This window comes from Choloepus didactylus, chromosome 2 (genome assembly GCF_015220235.1).
Source record: "Choloepus didactylus isolate mChoDid1 chromosome 2, mChoDid1.pri, whole genome shotgun sequence".
NCBI classification, from domain to species: Eukaryota; Metazoa; Chordata; class Mammalia; order Pilosa; family Megalonychidae; genus Choloepus; species Choloepus didactylus.
Window position 1 is genome coordinate 130,069,404 of NC_051308.1, and position 27,657 is coordinate 130,097,060.

At 38.6% G+C, this 27,657-nt stretch overlaps 1 protein-coding gene across 2 annotated transcripts; it reads right to left on the reverse strand.

The window, feature by feature from the left end:
• Positions 1-1,022: 1,022 nt before the first annotated feature.
• On the reverse strand, positions 1,023-27,403 carry CD53 (CD53 molecule). Of its 2 annotated transcripts, XR_005215279.1 has the most exons (9): positions 27,272-27,403; positions 9,875-9,954; positions 8,822-9,010; positions 7,234-7,308; positions 6,590-6,685; positions 4,861-4,941; positions 3,706-3,789; positions 1,976-2,867; positions 1,023-1,880 (listed from the first exon to the last, which is right to left on the reverse strand). XR_005215279.1 is itself a non-coding variant. In XM_037826410.1 (8 exons), exons 2-8 carry the CDS (start codon positions 9,935-9,937, stop codon positions 2,796-2,798), a joined length of 660 nt encoding a protein of 219 aa, XP_037682338.1. In that variant the 5' UTR covers positions 9,938-9,954; positions 27,272-27,403; the 3' UTR covers positions 1,023-2,795. The 2 variants fall into 2 exon arrangements, 1 of the variants encoding a protein (XP_037682338.1); XM_037826410.1 differs by having other exon boundaries at positions 1,023-2,867.
• Between the last annotated feature and the right edge of the window lie 254 nt (positions 27,404-27,657).

Consider the following 27,657-nt stretch of genomic DNA (forward strand, 5'->3'; position numbering starts at 1 on the left):
TCAGTGACATTGTCTGATATCAGGATGAGCAATCCTCTTTTACTTTTTGAGTTAATTTGGATGATTTCTATTTTTCTAGAAATCTATCTGAAGCACCTACATTGTCTTAAACTTGTTTATCATATTCTCTCATGGACTTTAAAACCTTAATTGTATCTGTAGTTATGGTCCTACATTTACCATCTTTATAGCTAATTTATTCCTTTCCCCTCTTTCCTTTTTCATATAATCAGGCCAGTGGTTACTAAATACAAATACATCAGCAATTAAAATAAAACATGATAAGTTCTATGAACGTTCTATGAGTTTGTTATGGAGGCACATATGAGGGATATTTTGTCAAGATTTAAATGGTACAACATATTTAAAGCTCCTTGCATCGTGTCTCATAGTTGGAAAGAATGCAATAAATACTAAACTTTGTGTGATTAGGGAAACCTTCCTAAGAGGATGAAGAGGATAGAAATTATCCAGAGAAAGGAGATTGATGGCTGAGTGAGAATGTTGAATATTATAGGTAAAGCCTGGAGTGACCAAAAACACTTCAATGTAGCTAAAGCATAGGACACAAATATGAGAATGGAAGAAGTGAGGCTGCAGAATTAAGAGTGGGTCATTTCATGGAGGGCCTGGTAGACATGATAAGGAATTTTGTCTTTATCCTAAGAACAACATAGAGTCACTGAAGGAATTTCAAGCAGGAAAGTGTCCTCATCATATTTATGTTTTAGAAATATTATTCTGGCTGCTGTGTGTGGAATAGTTTGGATGGGCCCAGTGGTGGATACTAGCAGACCAGTGAGCTGGCTGTTGAAGTTATTGAAGGAATATAGGCGATAAATGAAATGAGGAGAATGGATGAATTTGAGTTATTTTTGTAGGTAAATTCTTAAAACTTCACGTGAATGAATGTTGGGAGTGAAGGGCAGCTTAGTTAAGGACAAAGCCCAGGTTTCAGGCTAGAACAACTAGGTGCGTAGTAGTATCACTCACTAATAAAGGTAACAAAGAAGAGGAGCAAGTTTCAAGGATACAATGATAAATTTAATTTTGTACATATAGAATATGAGATAGTTTTTCTCCTTCTATGCCTCAGGAAAGTGTAAAAGATGCCTCAGGAAAGTGTAAAAGATGTAGGTTTCCCTGTAGACTACCACTCAAATGACCAATTTTCCTTAAAGGGAGGTGGGAGATTATGAACAAAAGGTTCCAATCCTTTTTCTGACTTCTTTATACTTGGCTTGTTGGCTCTGAATTAGGTATGCTCTGATTTTTCCTGTACAAAATTTGGTTGCAGTTTCCAAGACTTATAGATAATTATAGATAATTCAATTAAGCTTCTTTATTTATTCTTTATTTATTCTTTATTTATACCAACAAACACTGTGTGGAAAGTCACCTCTAAGGTGGTTCCCAATGATCCCCCACCTTCCTGGGATTTATACTTTTATGTCATCTTTTCCCCTTGAGTGCAGGCTGAACTTATTGGCTCACTTCTGAGGAAAAGAATATAGCAGAAATGATGTGATACCACTTTTGAGTTTGGTTATAAAAGGACTATGGCTTGGTTTAGATGTTCTCTTTCATGCTCTGCCTTGGATGTCTCACTATGAAAGAAACCAGCTGCTATATCATAAGGCAGCCCAGTAGAAAGATCCATGTGGCAAAGATTTGAGGCCTGCCAACAGCCATAGGAGACAGCTTGAAAACAGAACTTCTAGGGCCTATCAGTAGCCTTGGGAGAAACTTGAAAGTGGGTCTTCTTCCAATCAAGCCTTGAGATGACTGCAGCACCAGCTAATACCTTGATAGAAGTCTTGTGAGGGATTGTGAACCAGAATCACTTAGCTGAGCTGCTCCAAGATTCCTGATCTACAAAACTATGAGATAATAAATATTGTTTGTTCTCATCCACTAAAATTTTGGAGTAATTTTTTTGTAGCAATAACTAAAATACCTGGCTTGATGCTACTACCTGAGCTTTCTTTTATGGCTGGACAATCAGGCTGAGTCATGGAAGGTGATTTTGAGCTATAGAAATGAGAATATTATGATTGAGACCATAAACTATTTATTAAAGAGCTAAAATAATACACTTATAAAACCTTATCTGATAGGAAAATAACACCAGGATTCTTCTGAGTTCCTTCAGGGCAATGTAAATCACAGGTTAAGAGACCAGTTGAAATCAGGGTATAAAACTCTGAATAGTCTCTTCTGGAAAGACTTAGAATAAATCAGCAAGGCCCTTTAATAAAGAAACTAAAAGAAATCTCACCATTTAGGGAACGAGTATATTGTTATTCCCCTAGCCAAGGCCACCAGTCAAAAGAAAATAAATGGTTGAGACAATTATCTGGCCCCCAAACTTCCTTCAGCTTGTCCCTTGTTCAATTTTGAAAAGTAGACTGGGAACGATTTAGAAGCTGGAGACTGGTTTGACAATGGGAAGATACCAAAATTCAAATTCTGAACCCATCCTTTGATCTTGATCTATTAGTGCCATGGGTTCTCTGGGCCTCTCATGTCTGGAAAATCCTCACATATTAGTGTCACCACTGTGAGGGACATGGCTGCTGCCACAACTCTGCATATGATCGTTTGACTGCCTGAGATGAGAAGTGCCTGGCCAATACCATGTTCTCCGGTTGTATGAGACAGGGGCCAAAATAAGAAAGAGATGAGAGGAAGACAAAGGTGCCAGTCCAGGAGGTGATCATTTAGGACTTCATGCTACAAGTGGTTTTGGATTTCCAAAGATGAAACAAATCTCTCCAGCACGGGGCGGGTGCAAGTCACAGCCCTAGGACCTGGCTGGTTTTATCAATCTGGCAGTTCAGGGTCAGTGCAAAGGACATCCCCAACACCTGAGAAAAGAGTTGGGAAAATGTGAGGTCTTCATAGGAGGAGCCATCTCTCCCACAAGCCCTGGGAGAAGCCCCAGGGAAGAAGAAAGTACCCATAACTCTGATACCACCCTTCCCTCTATCACTTTCAATTCTGTCTCAGGAGTTTTCTCCTTTATCTTGAGAATGGCAGTAGAGAAAGTAGTGGGAGTGATGATGACAAGACAATAGAGTATAAAGTGTCGTCTTTTTTTTTCCTTAAGAAGTCACAGATGTTCTGAGACTGGTATAGTTAAGTTCTGCTTACTGGACACTGTGCAGTCTTTTCTGCCCAAGTCCTATGCCTCCTTGGTTTCCAATCAGAGAAAAGTGTCTTCTCTCTGAGCTTCCTGATTAAATTTTAGCTAATCTGTGAGATACTCAGCACTTGGGTGGGAAAATAGTATAACATCAGATAATAAGAAAGGAAACAACTACCCCCAATCTACCCTTGATTTGCCACAATGAGCTGAGAAACAAGGAAGAAATTGATTATAATTTTCATCATCAACTCCTTCTTAGCATGCAAAACCACTTCTTTCCCAAGTGGTAGGGTTCATCCATCACAGACTGTTTTCCAGATCAACTGAGTGAGGGTTCTGGTTGGTGGCTGAATGATACGCTGACCACGTAGATTTTCTTGTGGCTTATTTTCTTTATGCCATGAATCGAGTTGGTAATAACATCATTTTCTGCTTGACTGGGGGAGGTCATATACTAATAAAAATAGCTATCATTTATTGAGCACATACTATGTACCACGTATGTATCTAAATTTTACATGGCTTAACTCATTTAATCCTCACAAGGAAGCTCTTACCTGGATCACACATACACAGATGGTGATGATTCCGATATACAGGTAATTGGAATAAAACCACCGTTCTACTTTCATGTAGCAACCCTAGAAAAAATATTACAGGTACAAATGATAACAACTATATCATTCAACTTTATCTGTAGGCTTATAGGAAGATTATTTGTACCTTGCCGTATGCAATGCCAAGGGACTTAAGCCAGGTACTGTGTTTTAATCTTCTTTGTATGAATAGAGAAACAGAGACATAAAGTAGAGAATATTAAACTAGAGAAGTTTCTGGCATTTTAATCATTACAGTGGCAATTAATGTAGAAGTCCTATATCCCTACCCACTGAGTAAATAAGTTCCAGGAAGTATATCAGCAACAGATGGTTTTATGCTCTTTGAATACTCATTGCTGACTTGAATTACCAAATGGGAATTATGGGCTGTGCAATCCTGGGATTGATTTGTATTTCAACTTCTGCTTTAGCAACCAGTAAACCCATTATATTCCTACCAAGCTTCAGGGCAGTTGCTGATTGGTGGGTGTCCTAGTCTTCCTCAAGAGACCTGAAAAAATTCTGGATACTTCCAAACAAACTCAAGAGTTGGTAATGGGGGTGAGGATGGACCTTAGGGCTTGCTCTAGTTGAAAGATGAATTGGCTTTTCTGGGCGTACTCTGGAAGTCTGAATTAAGTGGGCAGGTTATTTCAGCAGTTCCAACAACTTTCCCCACAACTCCTCATTCCTTCACTTTGAAGTTATGATTCATTTCAATAAGAAGTTGGATCCTGCCATCTCCAAGAAAGGAGAGCAGAGAAACAGGCAGAGGGAGAAGATAACCTCAACCTGCAAATTTCATTTTCAACCATAAGAGAACTAATTCTTGCTCACAAAAACCTAGACACAACTCTCTGCCACTTTCACACAATCTAGAGTATTAGTTCAGTGTAACAAGATTTTTCATTGCATCCAAAGTCTGAATGAGCTTGTTCCTGCTTTTTTATGATTTGTTTTGCTACCTGGGTTTGTCTGCCCCAGTCTCTCTTTTGTTCAAAGTTCCCTGTTTCTGGCTGGGAGGTCGAGGTCACACATGACAAAAGTTTCCAAGATAATTAAACGTTTACCCAAAGAGGCTAACAACAGGAAAGTCATCAAAAAAAAAATTACCTTAACTTGTGGATCTTTGGGGCAAGATTCTGGTGGGCCACCGGTCCAATCACTTGTGCCATTTATACCGCAACATTGCAGCTAAAAGCCACCCCCCCAAAACAAACAAACAAAAACATGAATGTTAGAAAGTCAACAGAAAGAAAACTATGGGTATTAGATAGAAATGGGGCCTTCCAGATCTGACTCTGTAGCAGAAAATCCACAATTGGCCTGACCACCATGGACTCTGGAATAAAGTGCTGTCGCATCCATTATACCATTTAATTCACATATGAACCCTGTGAATTAGAGAGGACATGTTTAATTTATGCACATTTTATAGATCAAGTGAGGCACACAGGAAACTTTATAATGGAGGGATCAGGCTGCCCATACCAGAACTCACTGATCAGTTTTAAAGTCAATGAAAGTAGGACAATCTGACATTATGAGTCTACTTACATGATGCAATAGAAAGTACAAGTTAGTCTTGCCAAAAAACTGAACCTATATCAAGCCTCTAGATTTATGGGATTTATGGGACAAAAAGATTCCATGGCACCAAAATACATTCAGGAAGTAACTAGCCATATCCAGAAAGTGGGAAATTCTACAGGAGAAATAACCTAATTTCTTTCCACAAATAAAATAACATGAAAGTCAGGAAATCTGTTATAGATTAAAAGAGATTTAAGAGACATATTATCTCCAAATTTAACAGGAGGACTTTGTTTGGATCTTGATTTGAATAAACTGACTAAAAATTTTTTAGGAAATTAGGGAAATTTCATAATAGACTGTTCATTAGCTGATGCCAAGGAGTTATTGTAAATTTTTAGGTATGATAAAGAAGTTAGGCATATTTAAAAAGTTCTTATCTTTGAGACCCATGCATGATATTTAATGGATGAAATGATATGAGGTCTAAGATTTCTTTTAAAGTATTTCAGCCCCCCCCTCCCAGAAAAGTAGAGGATTAGATGAAGCAACATTGTCAAAATGTTAACTGTTGAGCTAGGTAATATGTACATGGAGACTTATTTTGCTATTATTCTCTTTACTTTGTGTATCTGGAAATTATATAATAAAATATATCTACACAGAATTTAAAAAATAAGAACAAATTGGATATCAAGAAGTTAAATGACATGCCCAAGACAACCCAATCCTGGTTTCTGGGCTCTCATTCTTGTTCTTTCTGCTACTCTGCACTAAGCATTCATGGCACAGCCATGGTGTGGCTCCATGTGGTCATAGTGATATTGTTTGAGACACAGACCCCATCTTTATCCCCCATCACCACCAAGGCAGGACTCTAGAGTTACATATATATGTTTTTTGGTGGTGTGGAGGCATGAGGAACGGAATGCTGGTGGGCTTGGTAACAAGCCTACTTTAGGCTATTCAGGGATTCAACAGAGATTTCTTGTATGATGCAATTCCTGTTTTCAATAACACTTTGGAAAACACAAAAACTAATTCCAGTTTGATGTGTTTGGGTCTGACTTACATCCTAGTAGGGCTTAAGCAATGAGCTCATCTAAGTTGGTAACAGATGAAAGAATGTGGAGAATGTTGTGCCCACCATACTGATTCCTGTGCTCCCCTGTTTGTGGGAGCAAAGGCATTATTCTGGATCTTGGGACCGTGAACCTTAAATTCTGTCCAGGAAAGGAAATAGCCCCCAGGGATTGAGGCTGGAAAATGAAGACTGGGCTGAGCTGAGGAAGATTCCACCTGTACTCACAAACGACTGGATGGAGTCCCACGCCGCCTTGGTGCTGTTGTCTGAGTGGTAACGCTGGATGCTACTTGTCAGACCCTCAGCCACATAATCACTCAGCTGAGTAGGGCACATTCCAGCAGAGGAGACATAAAAAGCAGGTGAGTTCAAGAAATAAGAAATGTTTACTATAGGCTAGTGGTTGCATTTGCTCCTCCTTTCCAAATGTTCTCAGAGCTAAGAAAGTGAGTGGAGTGAGTTTGGGCATGGGAAGAAACGCTGATGGTGAAATTGAAGGAAGACGTATTCCATGCACTCCTTCCTTCCCAAACTCTGATTTTACAATGGAAGCAAATGGGGCAATTAAAACACAGGTTTTCTCTAGACACTGAGACAGATAGTCTCTACTGCCAAACACAGGGAGAAAACTAAGTAGGGGGAAGATACATTTGTTTTTACTGCCTTCATATTCATCTTTCAAGGCACCACTAAAATACAATCTTCATTAAAATTTTTTTTCTTTCTCCAATGACAATTCGTCTCTCTTCCCTCCATACTTCCACTTTGTTTCTACCTCTATTACAAGGGTTATTTTGTTCCAACTTCTCCACTGCATTCTTCACTTTCAGCAATGAGCCAATGAATGAGTTATGTTCTTTGTAACTTACCTTCTGTTCATACACAAAGAGCAGGATGGCCAAGGTCACTTCAGCAAGGAGGATAATCAGCAGCAGGAGAAAGAACTGGGGCAAAGCAGAAACATACAGCACTGATCCCAGTTCTCCATTCTCCTCTCTCATCACCTCCACCCTGGGAGCATCCAGGAAGGTCTCTGCACATGTGCAGGAGGTTCCTGTTCCTGCTTGCTCTGGCCTTTGTAAGCCTGTTTTTGTTTTGTGAGGAATAGGCAAATTCTTTCCCTATGACCGGACTGTAAGCCTCTGGAGGGCAGATCAGCCATCTCCTAACATTGTTCCCTCCTACCCATTGTTCCTATCGTAGCGTCGTGTACATATTACGTATTCAATACCGTCTGTTGACTGAAAGAGAATAAGTGAAGGAATTATGGTATCAGCCTATTGAAACAGTTGGGCAAAAGGCCAGTAAACTAAAACCATGTGTCATTAGAGATTGGGACCTGGTTATTTCTGAGAAGTCATAGGCTAGCATAGAATAGGGAGGTGCTCGTGGAAGCTGAGAGCAGCCGTGTAGCGATGGGGGCAGGAGGTGCTATAATTGTGATCCTAACACAATTTGTTTCTAACTTTAGACACTTAATTTATGCTAATCACACATGAGAGAAAAGACATTTTCATGTATTCCCTTTCCTTCACTTTCCTTCATCTTTTTCACTCCTAAACTGATTTTGGCTGCTTAAAACCTTTTCCCCAGGTCTATTTTCTCCCATCTTTTGCTATTTGTCTGGGAATTATATCTAAGAACAGTGACTTTTTCTTATTCTCTCCATGGCTTGAGTTTAAGAGTTGAGCCATAAGGGAACGAGGATTAACTAAATGAGTTAAGAAATAACCATGGTGGGAAGAACCCACACCTATGGATAGAAGGCACTGCGATACTAAACTCTGTTCTGGGAACACTAGAGAAATGGGGAGCTCTTCCTTCACAGAGTGCTCAAGCCAAACCTACACCTGAAAGTGCTCCTTTAGGACAGTTCACTGAGGAGGAACAACTGAAAACTCCAGCATCTCTCACATTAGCCCTCAATCACTGCAGCCTAGACCCTTGCCCAAGGTGGGTCACTCACACTGTGGGGTATTTCATGGAGATGTGGCTTAGGGAAACATCCCCTGCCATTTCAGCAGGGACACAATGCTTTAGAAGAGTCTAAAGGCTAGATTTCCCATCAAAGTCAGAGTTACTGACTTAAGAGTCAGCTCCTGAAAATACATACTAACATAAGGAGGGTTCAGGCATGTAGATAACACTTGATCTCAGCCAGACATGGAGAAGAAATAAAATGCTATGAAAGGAAATCACAATGGTAAAGGTCACCATTAACAGCGTAAAAGGGATGCTAAGGAGGATAGCAATGCCTTCTTCCACCTATTCTTGGGGTTCCAGTCAGAAATAAAGTGATGTTAGTCTGGACAGACTTGACACTTGGCAGACCTGAGATGCCCATCCTATGTTAACCTGTGCCTGTACACAAGCTACCAAGAAACATCTCTCCTGGGTCTGAAAGTATCAACCCACCACCCCCATCTTAGAGCACAACATTTGCTTCTAGGGACTCACCGACATAAGCAGGCACTTGTTCTCCTTGATGGAGCCCATGCAGCCCAGGAAGGCAACCACCATGATAATGGAGCCCACAATGATGAGCACATTGCCCAGTGTGAGGGAGGGGAGCTTATGGAAGAGCACCCCGAAGTTGTTGTGGATCAGGAAGTAGATCCCAAAGCCCAAAATGCAGCAGCCACAGAACTAAAAAAGAAGAATCCCCCAACATTCTGAGCAAAACGTGGTTTTTGAGTATCCCCTCATATTCTCATTTACTTGAGATCAGAGTCACCTTTTGACATTGGCTTTCTCAAGACTCTAATGAGCAACCTCTTTACCCAGCTTCCCCATGTTCCTATAGAAGAGGCAATTCCGGATTCCTCCTATGGTGATCCTCTCACTCTTCATCCTACCCATTTTCAGATCCCAGAGAAAGCTCCTTGGAGCTACATGGTATCTTCATTATATAGCAGGCCTAACTTCATGCTTCAGACCCCCTATTCCTTGTTCCTTCAACTGCTCATACATGGCCTTCCCTTTGGAAATCATGACCATGTAGAGGGGATGTCCTGCTTGAGGAAGTTCATAGTCCTAGGGAGACAACTAGAGAACCCAAACTCTTAAGAATCTTCTCATAGACAAGTTTGTACCAACTGTCCTATATCTGAAATTCAATTGTTGTACTTGATACAGTGAGATCTCCTTTCCCTTTCAATAAGCCATTCTTCCAAGGAGCCCAGAAGAAAAGGCAAGATAAAAGAAACACTCAATACACAGAATGTAGAGTCTCACCTTTCTCACCCATGTAAAACAGCAGTAACAGTAGTCAAAAGCCTCCAGAAAGAGGAAGGACATCACTACTAATAACTGTACATTTCAATTTTACAGGTTTATTTCATGGCAAGATGGGAAGCGGGGAGGAAGTTATTCTTTTTTTCCTAGGCTGGATATGCTGCACATGACCCAGGCATAGATTATACCACACCAGTTTCTTCAGTAGAGAGGAGAGAAGTAGAGCTTAGCTGGGGGGATGGTGAACTCTGCCATGTTCAGGAGAGATACACTTACCCAAAAGAGCAAATTGAAGACAAATAGGACATACTTCAGCAATTTCAAAGTACTCATGCCCATGCTGGGATATTTTTGCCCTAAAAGTAGAAGGAAGAAAAAGGAAATAAGAAATATGTTCTGCAAGGTGACACCAGAGTTCAGAAGGCACAAATGTTCAGGGTTCAAGGATCCCCAGCATCACCTTTGGTTTGAGCTGTGAATCTGCTCTGGAAGGTTTCCCTAAACTTTCTGGTCCCTTAATCTTTGAACTGATGTATCAATTGGCACATCTCAGAGTCTCTATTTTGCTTCAAGGATGCTTAACATTGAATTAAGCACTGTAGAAGAGAACAATAGAGCCATCCTCAGAGAGTGAGTCAGAGTGACACACACCAGGCAAATGCTTTAGGGCCCATGTGCAGCATTAGTAACTAGTGCCTGGACAATTAACTCAGGAAGACATCCCTCAAGGTCAAGGATAGGCTGGTCAGTCAGCTGTGGATAAAGCCAGTGACTGGTCAGCCCATTCCTCAAATGTATATACATGCTACATTTGATTTGTAAACCTTTCCCTGTTCACATGAAAGTGGGTAGAATATACCTGGCTTCAATCATTTTTTTCCTGCAGAAACATTTATGGTGTTTCCATTCTACATGCTGTGGGAGATACAACCATGATCAACCATTAACTATCCTCCTAGAGCTGCCAATCTCACAGCAGAGATAAAACAGGCCAACAATTATCCAATGGGATAGTGAAAAAAAGAGATAACAATGAGTTTTCTTGACTTTTAAAAAAATAGAATATGATTTTCTTGTTAAGAACATCAATGCCAGGGTCTAGTCCTCAATTCCAGAGATCCAGATCCAAATTCTGAATTTTCTGCCAGAGGTGATGAAATTCTATGGAATGACTCATATTTAGAAACTGCACATGAGACTAATGTATGAAGCAGAATATCAATTTATTGGCTTTCTCAACTAGAACTACACTTTTTGTCCAGTGTATGGATTGCTTGTACAATCTATAGTACTCCCTTTGCAGTTTCAAGATAGCCAGGAATCAGATGATCTTGAAGGATAGTGCATCAAGTTTATATAGAGAAGCCTGATGAGCTACTTCTATTCCACAGTACAGTAAACTTTGCTATTGAAAACACTAAATATATCTATCACAACTTCCTCCCTTTCCTTTACTTTGTTATTTTTCTTTTCTTCCATTTTTTCCTTCCTATCTTGATCCTTAGGGTTATTCTTGATTCTGCATCATTACTTTAACCAAGTTTAAGTAAAATTAATTAGATTATAATTTTATTTGTGTATACTTGGAAAGTTAAAAAAAAAAAAAGAAAAAGCATAATTATTTACTCTAAAGGCTTTGAGGTCAAACTTGAATTCATTTCTCACACATGCTACTAAACAAATATGTGAGATATGGGAATCCACTTAAAACATTTGTAGTCACAAGTTCTTTACATATAAAATGGGAATAATACCTATACCTTGTAAGGTAGATGTGAAAATTAAATGAGCTTACCACAGAGCCTTGTATGTAAAATGTATTCAATAAATGGAACACACAATTATTTAGTTTTAAAGGACAACTCTGTTTATCAGGAGGGCATGATAGATTTGAGTGTTTCCCAAGCCTCCATAGGTATCATATTAACCAAATATCTCATAGGCTAACAAACACCTATGGACAAATAATCCTATTAACTTTATCTAGAATTTCTTTTTATCTTAGAAGGTGACAGTTTCCGTTCCTCATCTCCACATTCTTGGGGTTATTCACTGCAGCCTTTGTGCACGGGACACAATTAAGCAATAAAAGGTGAAATATGTTAAGTGCCAAATGGAAAGTCTGAAGATTTTTCAGGGCTGATCAAGGAATATTTCATGGGGGAGGTGACACTCAAGTTGACACACTCAGCTGAATGTATTCCCTTGAGCAGCTAAACATTGACTATCATGATTCTACTATATACTAGAGCTATGCTGTGGCTAAAGAGTAGTTGAAACCTGACTATTCTGAATGAAGATGTGCTATAAGTGTGAAATATAAACCAGTTGCTGAAGACTTGCTACAAAAAAATCTTATTAATAATTTTTATATTGATTACATGTTGAAATAATATGTTGTATATATTGAGATAAAAATATATTATTAAAATTAATTTCATCTTTTCATCTTATTTTTTTAATGTGGCTATAAGAAAATATAAAACCACATATTTGGGATATGTAATTTTGGACAGCATAGATTAACAGGGAACAGATTTACTCTCTCAAAAAAAATGGACAAATTATAAAAAGCAAGACATTGGGCATCAGACAACAAAGGGCAATGATTCCTGAGAGATGGGAAATAAGTGATGTGAGCCTTATAACTGGCCCAGTTTATTGCACTGGCATAGTTTCCAAGCCATGGTGCAGAGAGGGGAAAACTATTAGACTCCCTGAGTTGAAGAGACCAGTTAGAAATACAGAGCTACACAAAGGAATGAAGAGCAATGGAAATGGTAACACAAGGATAAATATTGAATTTTTTCATGTTATTTAAATTGCTTTAAAATATACTGGACTGTTTTAACAAAAATAATTACAATATTATTGTGTGGGGCTAATAAATATAAAAGTAAAATGTATGATAACTAGCATAAGGGCGAGGAAGGGAGAAATGGAAATATATTATTGTAAGGTTTTATATTATATGTGAAGTATTATAACAGCACTTGAAAGTAGACTGCAATGAATTTAAGTATGTTCAACATAAACCATAAAGCAATCACTGAAACAACAAAACAAGGAGGTGTTACTAATAAGTCAACAAGGGAGATTAAAATCACACACAAAAAATACTAGATTAATCAAAAGAAGGCAGAAAAAGAGAAAGGAAACAAAGAACAAATGGGAAAAGTAGAAAACATGGGAAGATGGGACAAATAGAAAACAAGTAGATTCAAATGTAACCATATCAATTATCACATTAAATGAAATGGTCTAAATACTCCAAGTATAAGGCATAGGTGACCAGTTGTATTTAAAAAAACAAGACTTATGTTAGGGTAATGCAAATCAAAACCATAATGAAATATCATCTCACACCTACTAGAATGACCATTATCAAAGAAAAAAAAAAAAAAAACAGAAAACTGCAAGTGTTGGAGAGAATGTGGAGAAAGAGGTATACTGATTCATTGTTGGTGTGAATGCAGAATGGTGCAACCACTCTGGAAGGCAGTTTGGCAGTTCCTCAGGAAGCTAAGTATAGAATTGCTGTATGATTCAGCAATCCCATTACTAGATATATACTCAGAGGAACTGAAGGCTAGGACACAAACAGACATTTATAGGATATTTATAAACCAATGTTTATAGTGGCATTATTCACAATTGCCAAGAGATGGAAACAGCCTAAAGGCCCTTCAGTGGATGAGTGGGTAAACAAACTGTGGTATACACATATAATGGAACATTACACAGCTGTAAGACAGAATAAAGTCATGATGCATGTAACAAACATGGATGAACCTTGAGGACATTATGTTGAGTGGAATTAGCCAGAAACAAAAAGGACAAATACTGTATGGTCTAACTAATATGAACTAACTATAATGAGCAAGCTCTGACACTTAAAATTAAGAACACAGGTTATCAGGAGGCAGACAGAGGGTAGAGACTGGGCATTTGATGCTGAGGAGAACAGAATGTTCAATGATTGATTGTAAAGATCCAGAAATGGATAGCACAATACTATTTGATTGTAGCACAGTATTGTGAGAATAATAAACAAAGCTGAGTGTGAGTATGATTGAAAGAGGAAAGCTAAGGGCAGGTATGACACAAGAAGGAAGCATACAGGATAAAACTGGGACTATATAACTGAGCAAAACCTAGAGTGGATAGTGATGGTGATTAAATGTAGAAATATAAGAAAGTTTTTACATGAGGGAAAACAAGTGAACATCAACATTGCAAGGTATTGACAATGGGATGGTATATGGGGAAAAAATACAATCAATGAAAACTAAGCTCTATAGTTAACAATAACATTGTAATATTCTTCCATTAATTGTAATAAAGGCAATACACCAATGCTAATGTCAACAGGGGGTATGGGGGAGGGATATGGGATTCTTGTTGTTTCTCCTTTTTAATTTAATTTAATTATATTCTTTATTCTTTCATCTTTTTTCATTTTTTTCTCTTCCTCTTATTTCTTTTGCAGAAGAAATGGAATTGTTCTCATATAGATTGTGGTGGTAAAAGCATAATTATGTGATTATGTACAGAGCTATTGATTGGTGATGCAGGATCGATTGTATGGCATGCAAATAAAACTGTTTAAAAATAGAAAGATACAAGTGCTGGAGAAGATGTGGAGAGAGAGATATCGGTAGGGAAGTAAAATCAGGCAGCCCCTCTGGAAGGCAGTGTGGTGGTTCCAGAGGAGGCTAAATATAGGGTTACCATGTGATCCTGCAACCCTGTTATTTGGTATATCCTTGGAAGAACTGAAAAGAGGGACAGGAATAGACATTTACATACTGGTGCTTATGGCAGCAGTATTCATGATTTGCAATGAATGGAGGTGCCTATTCTAGTTTGCTAATGCTGCTGGAATACAAAACACCAGAAATGGATTGGTTTTATAAAAGGGGGTATATTTGGTTACATGGTTATAGTCTTAAGGCCATAAAGTGTCCAAGGTAACACATCAACAATTGGGTACCTTCACTGGAGGATAGCCAATAGCATCCAGAAAACCTCTGTTAGCTGGGAAGGCACGTGGCTGGCGTCTGCTCCAGAGTTCTGGTTTCAAAATGGCTTTCTCCCAGGACATTCCTCCCTAGGCTTCAGCTCCTCAAAAATGTCACTCTTAGTTGCTCTTGGGGCATTTGTCCTCTCTTAGCTTCTCCAGAGCAAAAGTCTGCTTTCAAAGTTTGTCTCCAAAATGTCTCTGTAAGCTGAAGCTCCTCTCTCAGCTCCTGTGCATTCTTCAAAATATCCTGTCCCCCCTTGGCTGTAACAAGCTTGCTCCTTCTGTCTGAGCTTATATAGTGTTCTAGTAAACTAATCAAGGCCCTTGCTGAATGGACGGGGCCACACCTCCATGGAAATTATCCAATCAGAGTTATCACCAACAGTTGGGTGGGTCACTTCTCCATGGAAACATTCAATCAAAGAATTACAATCTAATCCACACTAATATGTTTGCCACACAAGACTGTATCAAAGATAATGGCATTTGGGGGGACATAATACATTCAAACTGGCACAGTGCCCTAAGGGTATATTGATGGGTGACTGGAAGGGCTGTGGTGTATACATACAATGGAATACTGAATGGCTGCAAGAGGGAATGAAGTCATGAGGCATGCAATTAGGTGAATGAAACTTAAGGATATTATGCTGAGTGAGGCCTCTCTAATATGAAATTATTATAATGAGCAAATGCTGAGAATTGAATTTGAAGCATAGTTACCAGGAGACAGAATGTGGACAGAGATTGGGTAATGAATGATACAGAAATGCAGAGAGTTCAGTGAAGTTTGTGGTAAAGATTCATAGATTGTAAGCTCTTACAGCAGTCACATCTATTCCTGAGTTTTGACTGTTATTTAAGAGGTGTTTATTTGGTATAAAATTTATATTTTCTGTAGCATGCTTTCTAATATAACCTGTACAGTCAGTTTATGTTAGAAAATTCCACTCCAAATGCAGGCTTTCACCAACGTTACATTAAACAAGCCTTTTGTGCAAAACTTCCTGGTAATCAGCCACTGCATCTTGTCCAAAACCCCCTTCCCCAGGTATACACATTTCAATCCTTAAAAGGACACTAAAGCCCTCTACTCACTTCTCCATTGGCTCAATGCCATTCCTTCTCAATTCCCACCCTGACAGACCCCCAGGTCCAATCATCACTTAAACCATCAGCTAAACTTCTGTCAATCTTTACCAACTAACCACCCCTACTAGCTGAACACAAATACAGCTTTCCCTTTGTCCTGAGCAGGCTGAAGCTTTACTTCAGACCCCCGCCATGCTGATGATGATTTTCTTTCCAATTCCTACCATGCTGCTGCTCAAATAAAACTTTCCTGCCTGAAATTACTCCTGCCTGAAAGTCAATTAGTCTTCATGCCTCTATGACTGCATTCCAAAATTTCTAACAGTTTATTTAAACAACATGGTTGCAAGGAACCTAGAATGGGGAATGAGATCTTGTTATTCTACACAGGTTAATATGATACCCGGATGCACACCAAAGTGCTTTGGGCAGAAAATAAAAATCCATTTACAAAGTTCCCTTGAGGGACTGGGGAAAAATGTGGAAATATTAAACTTCCTCACCTGGGGAATTCCTGATAGTCCTGCAAGCACTAGGGAATCCCAAATTAAATAAGTCAAGCCCTCAATCTTGGGGCTTGCCCTCATGAAACTTATTCCTGCAAAGGAGAAGCTAAATCTAATATTTACGCCTGAGTCTCCCCCAGAAAACCTCTTTTGTTGCTCAGATGTGGCCTCTTTCTCCCAGCCAACCTTGCAGGTAAACGCACTGCCCTCCCTGCTACATGTGACATGACTCCCAGGAGTATAAGTCTCACTGGCATTGAGGGACAGGACTCTCAGGGATGAGCCTGGCCCTGTCACTGTGGGATTGAGAATGCCATCATGAACAAAAGGGGGGAACAGAAATGAAACACGCAAACAAAAAAAAAGCTTCAGTGGCTGGGAGATCTCAAATAGAGTAGAGAGGTCAATCTGGAGGTTATTCTTATGCATTATATAGATATTCCTTTTCAGTTTCTAGTGCATTAGAATAGCTATAAGGAAATACCTGAGTCTGTTGAATGATAATCCAGTAGACTTGATTCTTGATGTAACCACTGTATAGGCAGATGAGTAATAAAATAATGACAAAAATATATAAATACTAGGAGAGGATAAGGGGTATGGGATGGTTTGGGTGTTCTTTTTTATTTCTTTTTTTATGTTTTTATGTTTTTTTTTCTTTATTTTGGAGTAATGAAAATGTTTAAAAATTTATTGTGGTGATGAATGCACAGCTATGTGACGATACTGTGAACAACTGATTATACACTTTGGATGACTGTATGGATTATATACTATGTGAGTATATCGCAATAAAAATGCATTAAAAAATGAGACCCAAAATGTACTTCCAGTATAAAGAAAAATATAATAGGTTAAAAATACATAACAGATTTAAAGTAAAAGGATGGGAAAAGATATAGCATGCTAACATTAATGAAAGGAAAGAAACTGGCTATATTAGTATAAGACAAAAAACATTTCAGAGGAAATTTATTATCAGGGATCATGAAAGTCATTTCATAAGGATAAAAGGAACAATTGAGCAAAAGGACATAACAAACCTAAACATTTATATACCTAATAACAATTCTTCAAAATATATGAAGCAAAAATTGATAGAACCAAAAGGATAGACACATAATTATACTTGGCAATTTCAATATTCTTCTCTCAATATTTGATAGACTAAATAAGTAGAAAATCAGTAAAGATATAAAGGATTTGGACAATGCTATCAATCAATCAACTTGAAGAAATTGGTCTTCATAGATTCCTCCACCCAAAAAGAGCAGAACATACATTCTTTTCAAGGGCACATGAAGCATTTACCAAGACAGATCATATTCTGGACCATAAAACAATTTTCATTAAATTTACAAGGAATTAAATTAGAAATAAATGACAGAAAGGACTCTAGAAAATCCCTAAACATTTAGAAAGTAAATAATATACTTCTAAATAGCCCATGAATCAAAGAAGAAATTGAAAGGGAACTTAAAATGTACTTTGAACTGAAAAATTTTAACAAAAAAAAATCAAAATTTGTGCATGACACTGAAGCAATCTTAGAGGAAAATTTATAGCACTAAATGCCCATAGTAGAAATAAGAGTGGCTTGAAATCAATGAACTCAGCTTCCATTTTGAGAAACTAGAAGGAAAAAAAAGAAAATTAGGTCTAAAACTAAAAAGAAGGAAGAAAATAATGAAAATAAAAGCTGAAGTTAATGAAACAAAGCACAGAATAATAGTGAAAATTCAATGAACCAATAAGCTGTTTCTTTTATAACATCAATACAATTGTAAAACTTCTACTTAGATAAACAATAAAAAATTAAAGACAAAAATTATTGACATTGGGATCAAGAGAGAAGACACTATAGATTCTACAGATATCAAAAGGATATGTGAATCTGATGAACAACTTCATGCCAACAAATTTGACAACTTAGGTGAAATAGACAAATTTCTTGAAAGTCACAAATTACCAAAGATCACTCAAGAAGAAACAGATAATCTGTATAGCCTTACATCTAATAATAATTTGAATTTGGAGTTTTAAAAAAATAACCTTTCAAAACTGAAAACTCTTAGTTCAGATGCCTACTGATACAGAATTTCTACCAAATGGTAATGAAAATGTAGCACCAAATCTATATAAACTGTTTTAGAAAATAGAAAAGGATTGTCTATTTCCCAACTCATCCTATGAGGCCAGAATTATAAGACACCAAAACCAAACAAAGACATTATAAGTAAATAAACTACAGATTAATATTCCTCATAAACATAGATGCAAAAATTACAAACAAAATTTTAGCAATTCAAAACCCAACTATATAGGAAATGGATAAGAAATTATGACCAAGTAGTGCGAATTCCAGGAAGGCAAGACTAATTTAGAATTCAAAAAATCACCATAATAACAAACTAAAAATATATATATATATATATATATCATCTCAATAGATGGAAAAATTTCATTTGGCAATATTCAACATCTATGTCTGTTAAGAATGCTAAGTAAACTAAGAGTAGAAGGGAACTTCCTCAACATGATAAAGGCATTCTTGAAAAACGTAGAGGTAATATCATACTTAGTTGTGAAAGACTGAATATTTCCCTTAGGTGAAGAAGGCAAGAATGTATACTCATACCCCTTCTATTCAGCATTTTACTGTTGGCTCTAGCCAATGCAATAAGGCAAGGAGAAGAATGGCATCTAGATTGGAAAGGAAAAAGTAAAACTCTCTTTATTCTCAGATGGCATGATTGTCTTTGTAGCAAACCTAACGAAATCTACAAAAAATCTACCAGAACTAAGAAGTGACTTTAGCTAAGTTGCTGAAAGTTAAGGTCACTAAACAAAAGTCAATGGTATTTTTATACATTGGCAACAAACATCAAAATTTAAAAATCAAAATATGAAATATTTACAAAATATGAAATCTGACAAATGATGTGAAAAGCCTATACACTAAAAACTAAAAAAAAAAAAAAATTACTGACAGAAATTGAAGACATAAATTAATGGAGAGATATACCATGCTCATTTGTCAGAAGATGGCTGTGCCAGTTTGGATGTATTATATCCCCCAAAATGCCATGTTCTTTGATGCAGTCTTGTGGGGGCAGTTATATTAGTGTTGATTAGACTGGAATCCTTTGATTGAGTGTTTCCATGGAGATGTGACTCAATCAACTGTGAGTGAAATGTCTGATTGGATAATTTCCATGGAGGTATGGACCCCACCCATTCAGAGTGGGTCTTGATTTAATTACTGGAGCCCTATAAAAGAGCTCACAAATAGAAGGACCTCAGAACAGCTGCAGCTGAGGCAGACATTTTGAAGATGGCCCTTGAAAGCTGATGTAGACATTTTGGAGAATGCCATTTTGAAACTCAACCTGGGAGCAAGCAGATGTCAGCCACATGCCTTCCCCGCTAGCAGAGGTGTTCCTATGCCAATGGCCTTTCCCCAGTAAAGGTACCCTATTGTTGACACCTTACTTTGGACACCTTATGGCCTTAACACTGTAACTTTGTAACCAAATAAACCCCCTTTATAAAAGCCAATCCATTTCTGGTGTTTTGCAAAATGGCAGCATCAACAAACCAGAAAACTGCATTGGTAAGATGTTGATTCTTCCCAAATTTATCTATAGAATCATTGTTTTCATTCAATATCTGAGTGGATTTTTTTGTAGATATTGACAAATTGATTGTAAAATTCATATGAAAATACAAATGACTTAGAATAGCCAAAACAATTTTGAAAAAGAACAAAGTTGAAGGACAAAGTTGAAAGATGAAATTTATATGACTCTATAAAGCTATAACAATCAAAGCAGCAAGCTCAACAGAAGAATCACAGATGCTACAGAGCTGAGCTGGGACAGGGACCTTCATAATAAGGCCACTCCCTAAATCAGGAAGATTCCAGTGTTACAGTGTCAGTAGACTAGAGGTTCTCTGTTCCTTTTTCTCTAAAAATATGTAGAGCTTTGCAATGGGGGTGGTGTGTGAGGGGAATCCATGGTCAAATCATTTTGGGAGAAAATAGGATTAAATAATTTTAAAAATTGATAAATATATTTTTAAAAAATAAAAACTTGTTAAATGCTAATGTGCATGTTGGGTCCTTAAGAGAAAAGTATACTTGTATAACTGCAAAACCTTTTCCTATATTGAAGATTATTTATTAACAGCTCAAAGAACATAGTAGTCCATGGAACACAGTTTGATAAACACTAGCTTTAGAATCAGACATGTCTAGTCTTGCATTCTGGTGATGCCACTTACCAGAAGTATGGCCTTGGGCATCATGCTTAACCTCTCTAATGCTCACGTTTCCTCACCTTTAAAATGGTAATGTTAAAACCTACTTCATAAATTGTCTAAGATTAAATGAGACAACATTTCCTGGATGATTCTATACTTGAGCACCTGGGTCAGTGACTATGACTAAAAGAGCAAGTTCAGAGCTTACCTTCTAATCTATTCCTAAAATGGACCCTGAGCTTCCTGCTAGATTTTTAGGAACAAAACACATAAGGTCTGAAGGCCTTTGATAATCTCTTGTTTGCTTGTTTCATTTTTCAAAATACTTCAAAAAATTGTTGGGTACCTTCTGTTTAAAAAATTTTAAACAATAAAGAAAAATACAAAGAAAAAAGCATAAAATCATCTGATTTACTACCTCCCAGAGATAACCCCCATTAGCAATTTTGGTGAACATCTTCCCAGGCATTTCTCTAATACAGATCTATATGCCACTTTATAAAAAAAGTATGGTTTTCTTAAAGGTAATTACTGGCTTCCTATCCCTTTCCTACACAAAGCCTGTAGATGTCTTTGGCTCCTCAGCAAAAAATATAGAGGTCTTGAGTAATAAAAATATTTTCTGAATAGGAGAGAAAAATCTGTTCTTCTAATTAAGGCCTGCTTACCCACATAAATTTAAACAGATGGATGGATGGATAGATGATGTCTTGGTTTGAACGTATTGTGTCCCCCAAAACGCTATTATCTTTGATGTAATTTTGTGTGGGCAGATGTATCAATGTTGATTAGATTGTAATTCTTTGAGTGTTTCCATGGAGATGCGCCCCACCCAACTGTGGGTGATGACTCTGATTGGATAATTTCCATGGAGGTGTTACCCCACCCATTCAGGGTGGGTCTAAATTAAATCACTGGAGCCATATAGATGAGCTGACAAATAGAAAGAACTCAGTGCAGCTCAGAGTGACATTTTGAAGAGGAGCTAAGCCAAGAGGGACACTTTGAAGAATGCACAGAAGCTGAGAGAGTAGCTGCAGATGAGAGACAGTTTGAAGACAGCTGTTGAAAGCAGACTTTTGCTCTGGAGAAGCTAAGAAAGGACAAACACCCCAAGAGCAACTGAGAGTGACATTAAGACTATCACTGTGCAACCAAATAAACCCCCTTTATAAAAGCCAATCCATCTCTGGTGTTTTGCATTCCAGCAGTATTAGCAAACTAGAACAGATGATAATAGAAAGATGATAGAAAAATTACGTAGATAGATAGATAAATAGATAGATAGATAGATAGATAGATAGATAGATAGATAGATAGATGATAGATGACAGATAGATAACCAAGCCCCACAAAATGCTGAGTTCTTCATAAACATATCTTATTTATAATTCTCACATTATAAACTTAGGTTTCATTAGCCCCATTTTGCAAAAAGAAAACCCAAGGCTCAGACAGCCTGTATGGCTGGCACAAGATCACCCAGCTAGTAACCAGCAAAGCCAGTACGCAGGCCAAGGCCTTTCAGCCTCCAAAGCCCATGGTCCTTCCACTGTCCCAGTCTCCAGTTTAGTGCCTTCTACTTCCTGACTTGACTCATTTGCTGCAATGCGATGAGCATCCAGGAAGCATATGCCTCCAAGGTCTAACTCCCTGTCAGCAGTGTGAGAAGGATGAGGGGTTAGGAGTGTATATCAAATCAAAGCCATCTTTCCTCTCATCCCTCCATCACCCTGACAAAGGAATGTGTCTGTCACCTTATTCATCCCCGAAATTGGGGGCTAATAAAACTTTTTTCCCTTCAAGGTTGTTCTCAGGGGAGAAGAAGTTGGTGATTTGTAGGAGAGAAAGAAGGAAGAAGTAAAGGTGAGGAAAGACAAATCCAGATAATCTTGGAGGCTCATTTCCTCCCTCTAGAGAGCTTAGTGAGATGCCAGCTCAGCAGATCTGTGCAAGCTCAACAGAAGAATCACAGATGCTACAGAGCTGAGCTGGGACAGGGACCTTCATAATAAGGCCACTCCCTAAATCAGGAAGATTCCAGTGTTACAGTGTCAGTAGACTAGAGGTTCTCTGTTCCTTTTTCTCTAAAAATATGTAGAGCTTTGCAATGGAGGAGCGGTCCCTTTTCTGGAGGGCTTGCATGGTACAGACAGGCAAGCTATTCCCAGCTTAAGCAACACTCTGTGGGACAATGGAAGCTACTTCTGCAGTATTCCTATCAAAAGTTTGAATAACTGGAATCTAACGATGGGGAAATATCAGACAAACCCAAATAAAAGTACATTCTAGAAAATAACTGGCCTATAATGTTCAAGAATATCAATGTCTTTAAACACAAAGACTCATGATCTGTTTCGGATTAAAGAAAATTAAAAAGACAATTATAAGCAATACACGATCAGAGATTTTTATTTTGCCATAAATAATAATGGGGCAACTGGTAGAATCTGAATAAAATCTATAGCTTGTTAACAGTATTGTATTAGTATTAATTCTCTGGTTTTGATCATTGTAAAGTGGTTATGTAAGAGAATATACACCAAAGTATATAGGAGGAAAGGAGAGCATATCAGCAATTACTCTCAGATGAGAAAGCGAGGGAAGGATAAAGCAAATGTGGTAAAATGACAATATTTGGGAAATATGGGTGAAGGGGTTCAGGAATTATTTGTACTACTTTGCTCCTTTTCTGTAAGCTTGAATTTGTGTCAAAATAAGAAACAAACAAACAAAAAAGAGTTGAACATAAGTAATGATCCAATGAATTCTTGATCTCAAAAGCCTTATAACTTAGGTCTCTAGCAGTATAAATACTGAGAGTCTACAGTAGCTGTTTTTAGCATGAATCATGGAATAATTTCTTAATGCCTCTATTTGCCCTGGATACATATAGAGAGAGAATATTAAGCCACACATTCAAATTTACTTTGGACAATTTTTAAAAGATGAGAGTCATCAAAATTATTTCTCACCCCATTCTTCAATCTAGTTCTCCAGAAATATAAAATGTCAAACAAAAGTTTTATGAACTAAATGTATATTAAATAATTGATTTTCTAGTTTGATATTCATCTGTTTATAATTAAGTTGCATTTTTATGTTGGCTTATGTTAAAACACACTGGAAATTTCTTTATGTAAACAAGGAATGGAATCCAATGATACCTATTTAAGAAGAAATCTATAAGAGCATTCCATAGAGAATCAGAAGACCTAATTAAGTAATTTTTTTACTTTGGACAAGCTCCCTTTACATGAAAAATAGATTGGAAAGTTATAATAATAGTATGCTGGTTTGTATATGTTATGTCCCCCAGAAAAAGCCATTTTCTTTAATGCAATCTTGTGGGGGCAGATGTATTAGTGTTAATTAGGTTGGCACTTTCTGACTGAGTGTTTCCATAGAGATGTGACCCACCCAACTGTAGGCGATAGCTCTGAATAGATAATTTCCATGGAGGTGTGGCCCCACCCATTCAGCATGGGTCTTGGTTAGTTCACTGGAGCCCTATAAAAGCTCAGACAGAAGGAGCTCACTCCTAGCTGTACATGAGAGGCACATTTTGAAGACAGCTGTTGAAAGCTGACACTGACATTTTGGAGAACGCCATTTTGAAATGCAGCCTGCAAGCAAGTGGATGCCAGCTGCATGCCTTCCAAGCTAACAGAGGTTTTCAGATGCCATTGGCCATCCTTCAGTAAGGATACCCTATTGTTGATGCCTTACCTTGGACACTTTATGGCCTTGGGACTGTGACTTTGTGGCCAAGTGAACCCCCTTTGTGGAGGCCAATCCATCTCTGGTGTTTTGCATTCTGGCAGCATTAGCAAACTGGAACAAATAGCTAAAATTTATTGGGCTTCCACAATGAATTGGACACTTTATGTGAACCTAAATAATCTCTAAATTTCATTTAAGTACTACATTCTAACACTCAACATAGCTGTCTCATTTTAAGTGATTATAGAAATATACCCTTGTGGCACCTTTACTTTTACAATTCTTGGCCATATCTGTGATGTATTGATGCTACAGCTTGGGTAGGAACTCTGCTGCGTGTTCCTGAAACGGAAAATGAATTAGAGGACTTGTCTCTATCTCCCAATACAGAAATCTGTGGCCTCCACTTTGAGTGCTTCCCCACTGAATTTGGAAACACACATCTGCCTCTGTCCAAAAACCAACCTCCAAACAACCTCCCCAAGTCTACCATCCATCTCCCACTGCAATCCTCTCCTCCTCTGCCCTTGCGGCCTCCCTAGAAACCAGCCTGCACAGCTATCTGGTTTCTTTGGGTTTCTATGCCTCAGAGCTCTGAGCCTGCTGTGTTAGCTGGGTCCTGGGAGCTTCCTAAAGGCAGCTCCCAGACTCTAAGGTCTTGGGTGATCTACACACAGAGAATGCTCACTCACTACAAGAAGTGCTATAAGCCGACTAATCTAGAAACCAAACTAAACCACTGTAACGAAATCAACACAGCATTTCCTGCAATGGAAGCTGAGAAAAAGAGAATGGCTATAATCTCTTAGGAAGCTCCACCCTTCACTCTAATCTAGGGGAAAATCTAGGTTGAGGGGGAAGAAATCCACGTCTTCAATCTCATTTCAGTACACACTATCAAATAGTCATAGTAACCTCTTGGGCTCAGTCCCGCCCAGGACAAGGCCTAGAACCCTCCTGGATATTGATCCTGTCCTTCTCCTTAAGTGCAGGGGTGCTGGAACCAAGAAGGGGCAAGACATTTTCATTTCTTAGGTCGCAACAATGACTTGTTCTATTCCAATCACACTTGATTACTACCGATTCTAACATGCCTGGTTTACACTTCTTTGAATTTGCATGTTCTGTCCATCACTCCGAGCCCCCAGAGCAAACATACTTCTCTGAAAGTGAGCCCAAGCAGTTACCTCCTCTTCGCGGGCAGCCTCTGGCACACTCCTTAACTTTTGTGCTCACTCTCCCTCCATTATAGCAAAGATCACATTCTGTTATTGTTTGTGTATTGCTGTGTCTGTCCTCCACACTAGACTCAAAGCTTTGGGGCCAATAACCACAGCATTTATCCTCAGGTCTCTAGAATGTAGCACAATGCCCGGCAGCTGGTATGTTGAGGGATGGCAGTGGAAAAAGAGAATAGGCTCAGAGCTGGAGTCCAAGAGCTTCAGGGTAGTCAGGAGTCAACCTAAGGGGCTTAGGAAACGAAGAACAGAGTTCATCCATTTCAGTCTCTGCCTGTTGTTAGTTAACAAAGGTGAGGTCACTTGGGTGGTGGTCGGTCCTGGGTAGCTGTGAAGGGATGGATTTGAATAATTCCCTGTGGGTATGAAGGTGACCAATCATTTCATCTGAAAGCTAAATACTCTGAACTGGCCCATACAGGAAACATTGCAGGAAATCATGTCTCGGCCCAACCCCTGCTCCAGTTTAACCACAATTTCTAAACAGTGCCAATTCCACTGAAGATTGAGAAAGCAAAACTTCTTTGTTCAGTCATTGGTGGCTAAGAGTCTGCTTTTGCTCAGCTCCCTTCCAAAGCATCAGCATATACATCTGATCTCTTATCTCTCATAGGAGTTCCTAGGACAGGACTGTTTCCTGGATAAATCTCCTCCTCCCCCCACCACTGCCCCTCCCCCACCAGTACTCAGCAAAGCACAGTGCCTAGCCGGGAGCCGGTAACACCTGCTTATTAAGTGAATAGATTTAAAATGTCTAGCCTTTATTTTTAAACCCAAGACTCAATAACCTCTGAAGTGCTCTGAACCTTTCCTTTAATGACTCTAAATACCTCGGCCTCATTCCCAGCCCTCTTAGTTAAGTGGGTGGGCGTGGTCACAGGGGATGTTTCCCCTCTCTCCTCCACAGCATAAACAAGTGAGATTCTTACTGGTCTCAGAAAAAGAAAGCTCTGAAACAGAGTTTCCAGCGGGCACCTGACCCCCAGCAACCATTATGATGGTGACAGAAAAAGAAGAGGAGCGGAGTTGGCTATATCACTTTGCTGAGTTCTTGCCAACTGGATCATCAGTTACAGCTCATGCATTGAAATTTATTGCAATATCAAGTTTTTTTTTTAATTGAATTCCATAAGTGTACTTCATGTAATGTTTATTTTGAGGAGTCTGAGTATCACAACGCTCTTCCAGCCCTTTGAAAACCACCAAAGTAAGTAGCCCTTATTCATGTCTAGCTTTCAACTCTCAAGTTCCCTCTCCTGAGCACATCCTGTGTTCCTGGACCTCAGCTGGGAGTTGTGATTTTAGCTGCCCTTTGGTTTAATGACTCTGAGGAATCTCAGCAGAAGTCACTACCTTTACTTTTGAAACTTTTTCAAATGATGAAGACTCACATCTCAACTCCAGGTACCTTTCTAAATGGCTCTGGCTGTTGGTTCTTGTCTCACTTTAAAATCACAACACCTGTCTTCTGAAGACCAGAGCAGATGGGAACTCTTCCCAGCTTCATCCCCCACCTCCCTACACACCCGACAGAAAGCTCCAAGCATCAGAAATTACCACACACAGGAAAAAAAGCCCTATAGCAATTCTAAGCACTTGTGGTAGCAGATAATGGCACCTGGTTAATTAAGTCTTTCTGGCCTGTTTGCCTTTGCAGGATAACTAGGATCTTGCTGATCTTTTTATTTCCTGCACAACTTTGTGAAACTGAAGTTCCAGGAGATTTTAGGATTACTACAAGAGGCTAAGGAGACTGCTAAGAAGATACTCTACCCCACATAAAATGGCTCAGGGTTTTACTCTCAAATCAAAATGTCATCAATCTTACCTTTTGCAGGCACTGTTCCTAAGTCCTAAAGGCAGAATTTTGTGATTGTCCTTGAGGTGGCCGCGACAAAGCTGGTGACAACGGATGTCCGGGGTTATTTGTGTAAAAGGAGAAGTGAAGGGAGAATAAATATGATCGTGCTGTGACGACAGGAAACCCAGATGAGAAGACAGAGGAAGTGCGGCTGAGTCCGCCCTCTTTAGCCTCAGATTCAATCCTTCCCCAATGGCTTTTTAGAACCTTCCTCCCACAACCAGTCCAAATGTCTAAACTGGTCTCTATGAAAGAAAGGAGAGCCTGAAAGCCAAGGTGGCTCAGACCCTAATCTGTGAGCACTAGTAGGTTCTAGGGTGAGGCTGGCATCAATTCTTGTTTAGAAAAGGACA

Bases quoted from the DNA above. Each gene is read 5' to 3' on its own strand.
- CD53 (XM_037826410.1), bottom strand. From the start codon at position 9,937: ATGGGCATGAGTACTTTGAAATTGCTGAAGTATGTCCTATTTGTCTTC. The intron at 6,686-7,233 runs GTAAGTTACAAA...TGCCCTACTCAG, and splicing joins TCTTTGTGTATGAACAGAAG to CTGAGTGATTATGTGGCTGA. The intron at 4,942-6,589 runs GTGAGTACAGGT...GGTGGCTTTTAG, and splicing joins GGGACTCCATCCAGTCGTTT to CTGCAATGTTGCGGTATAAA.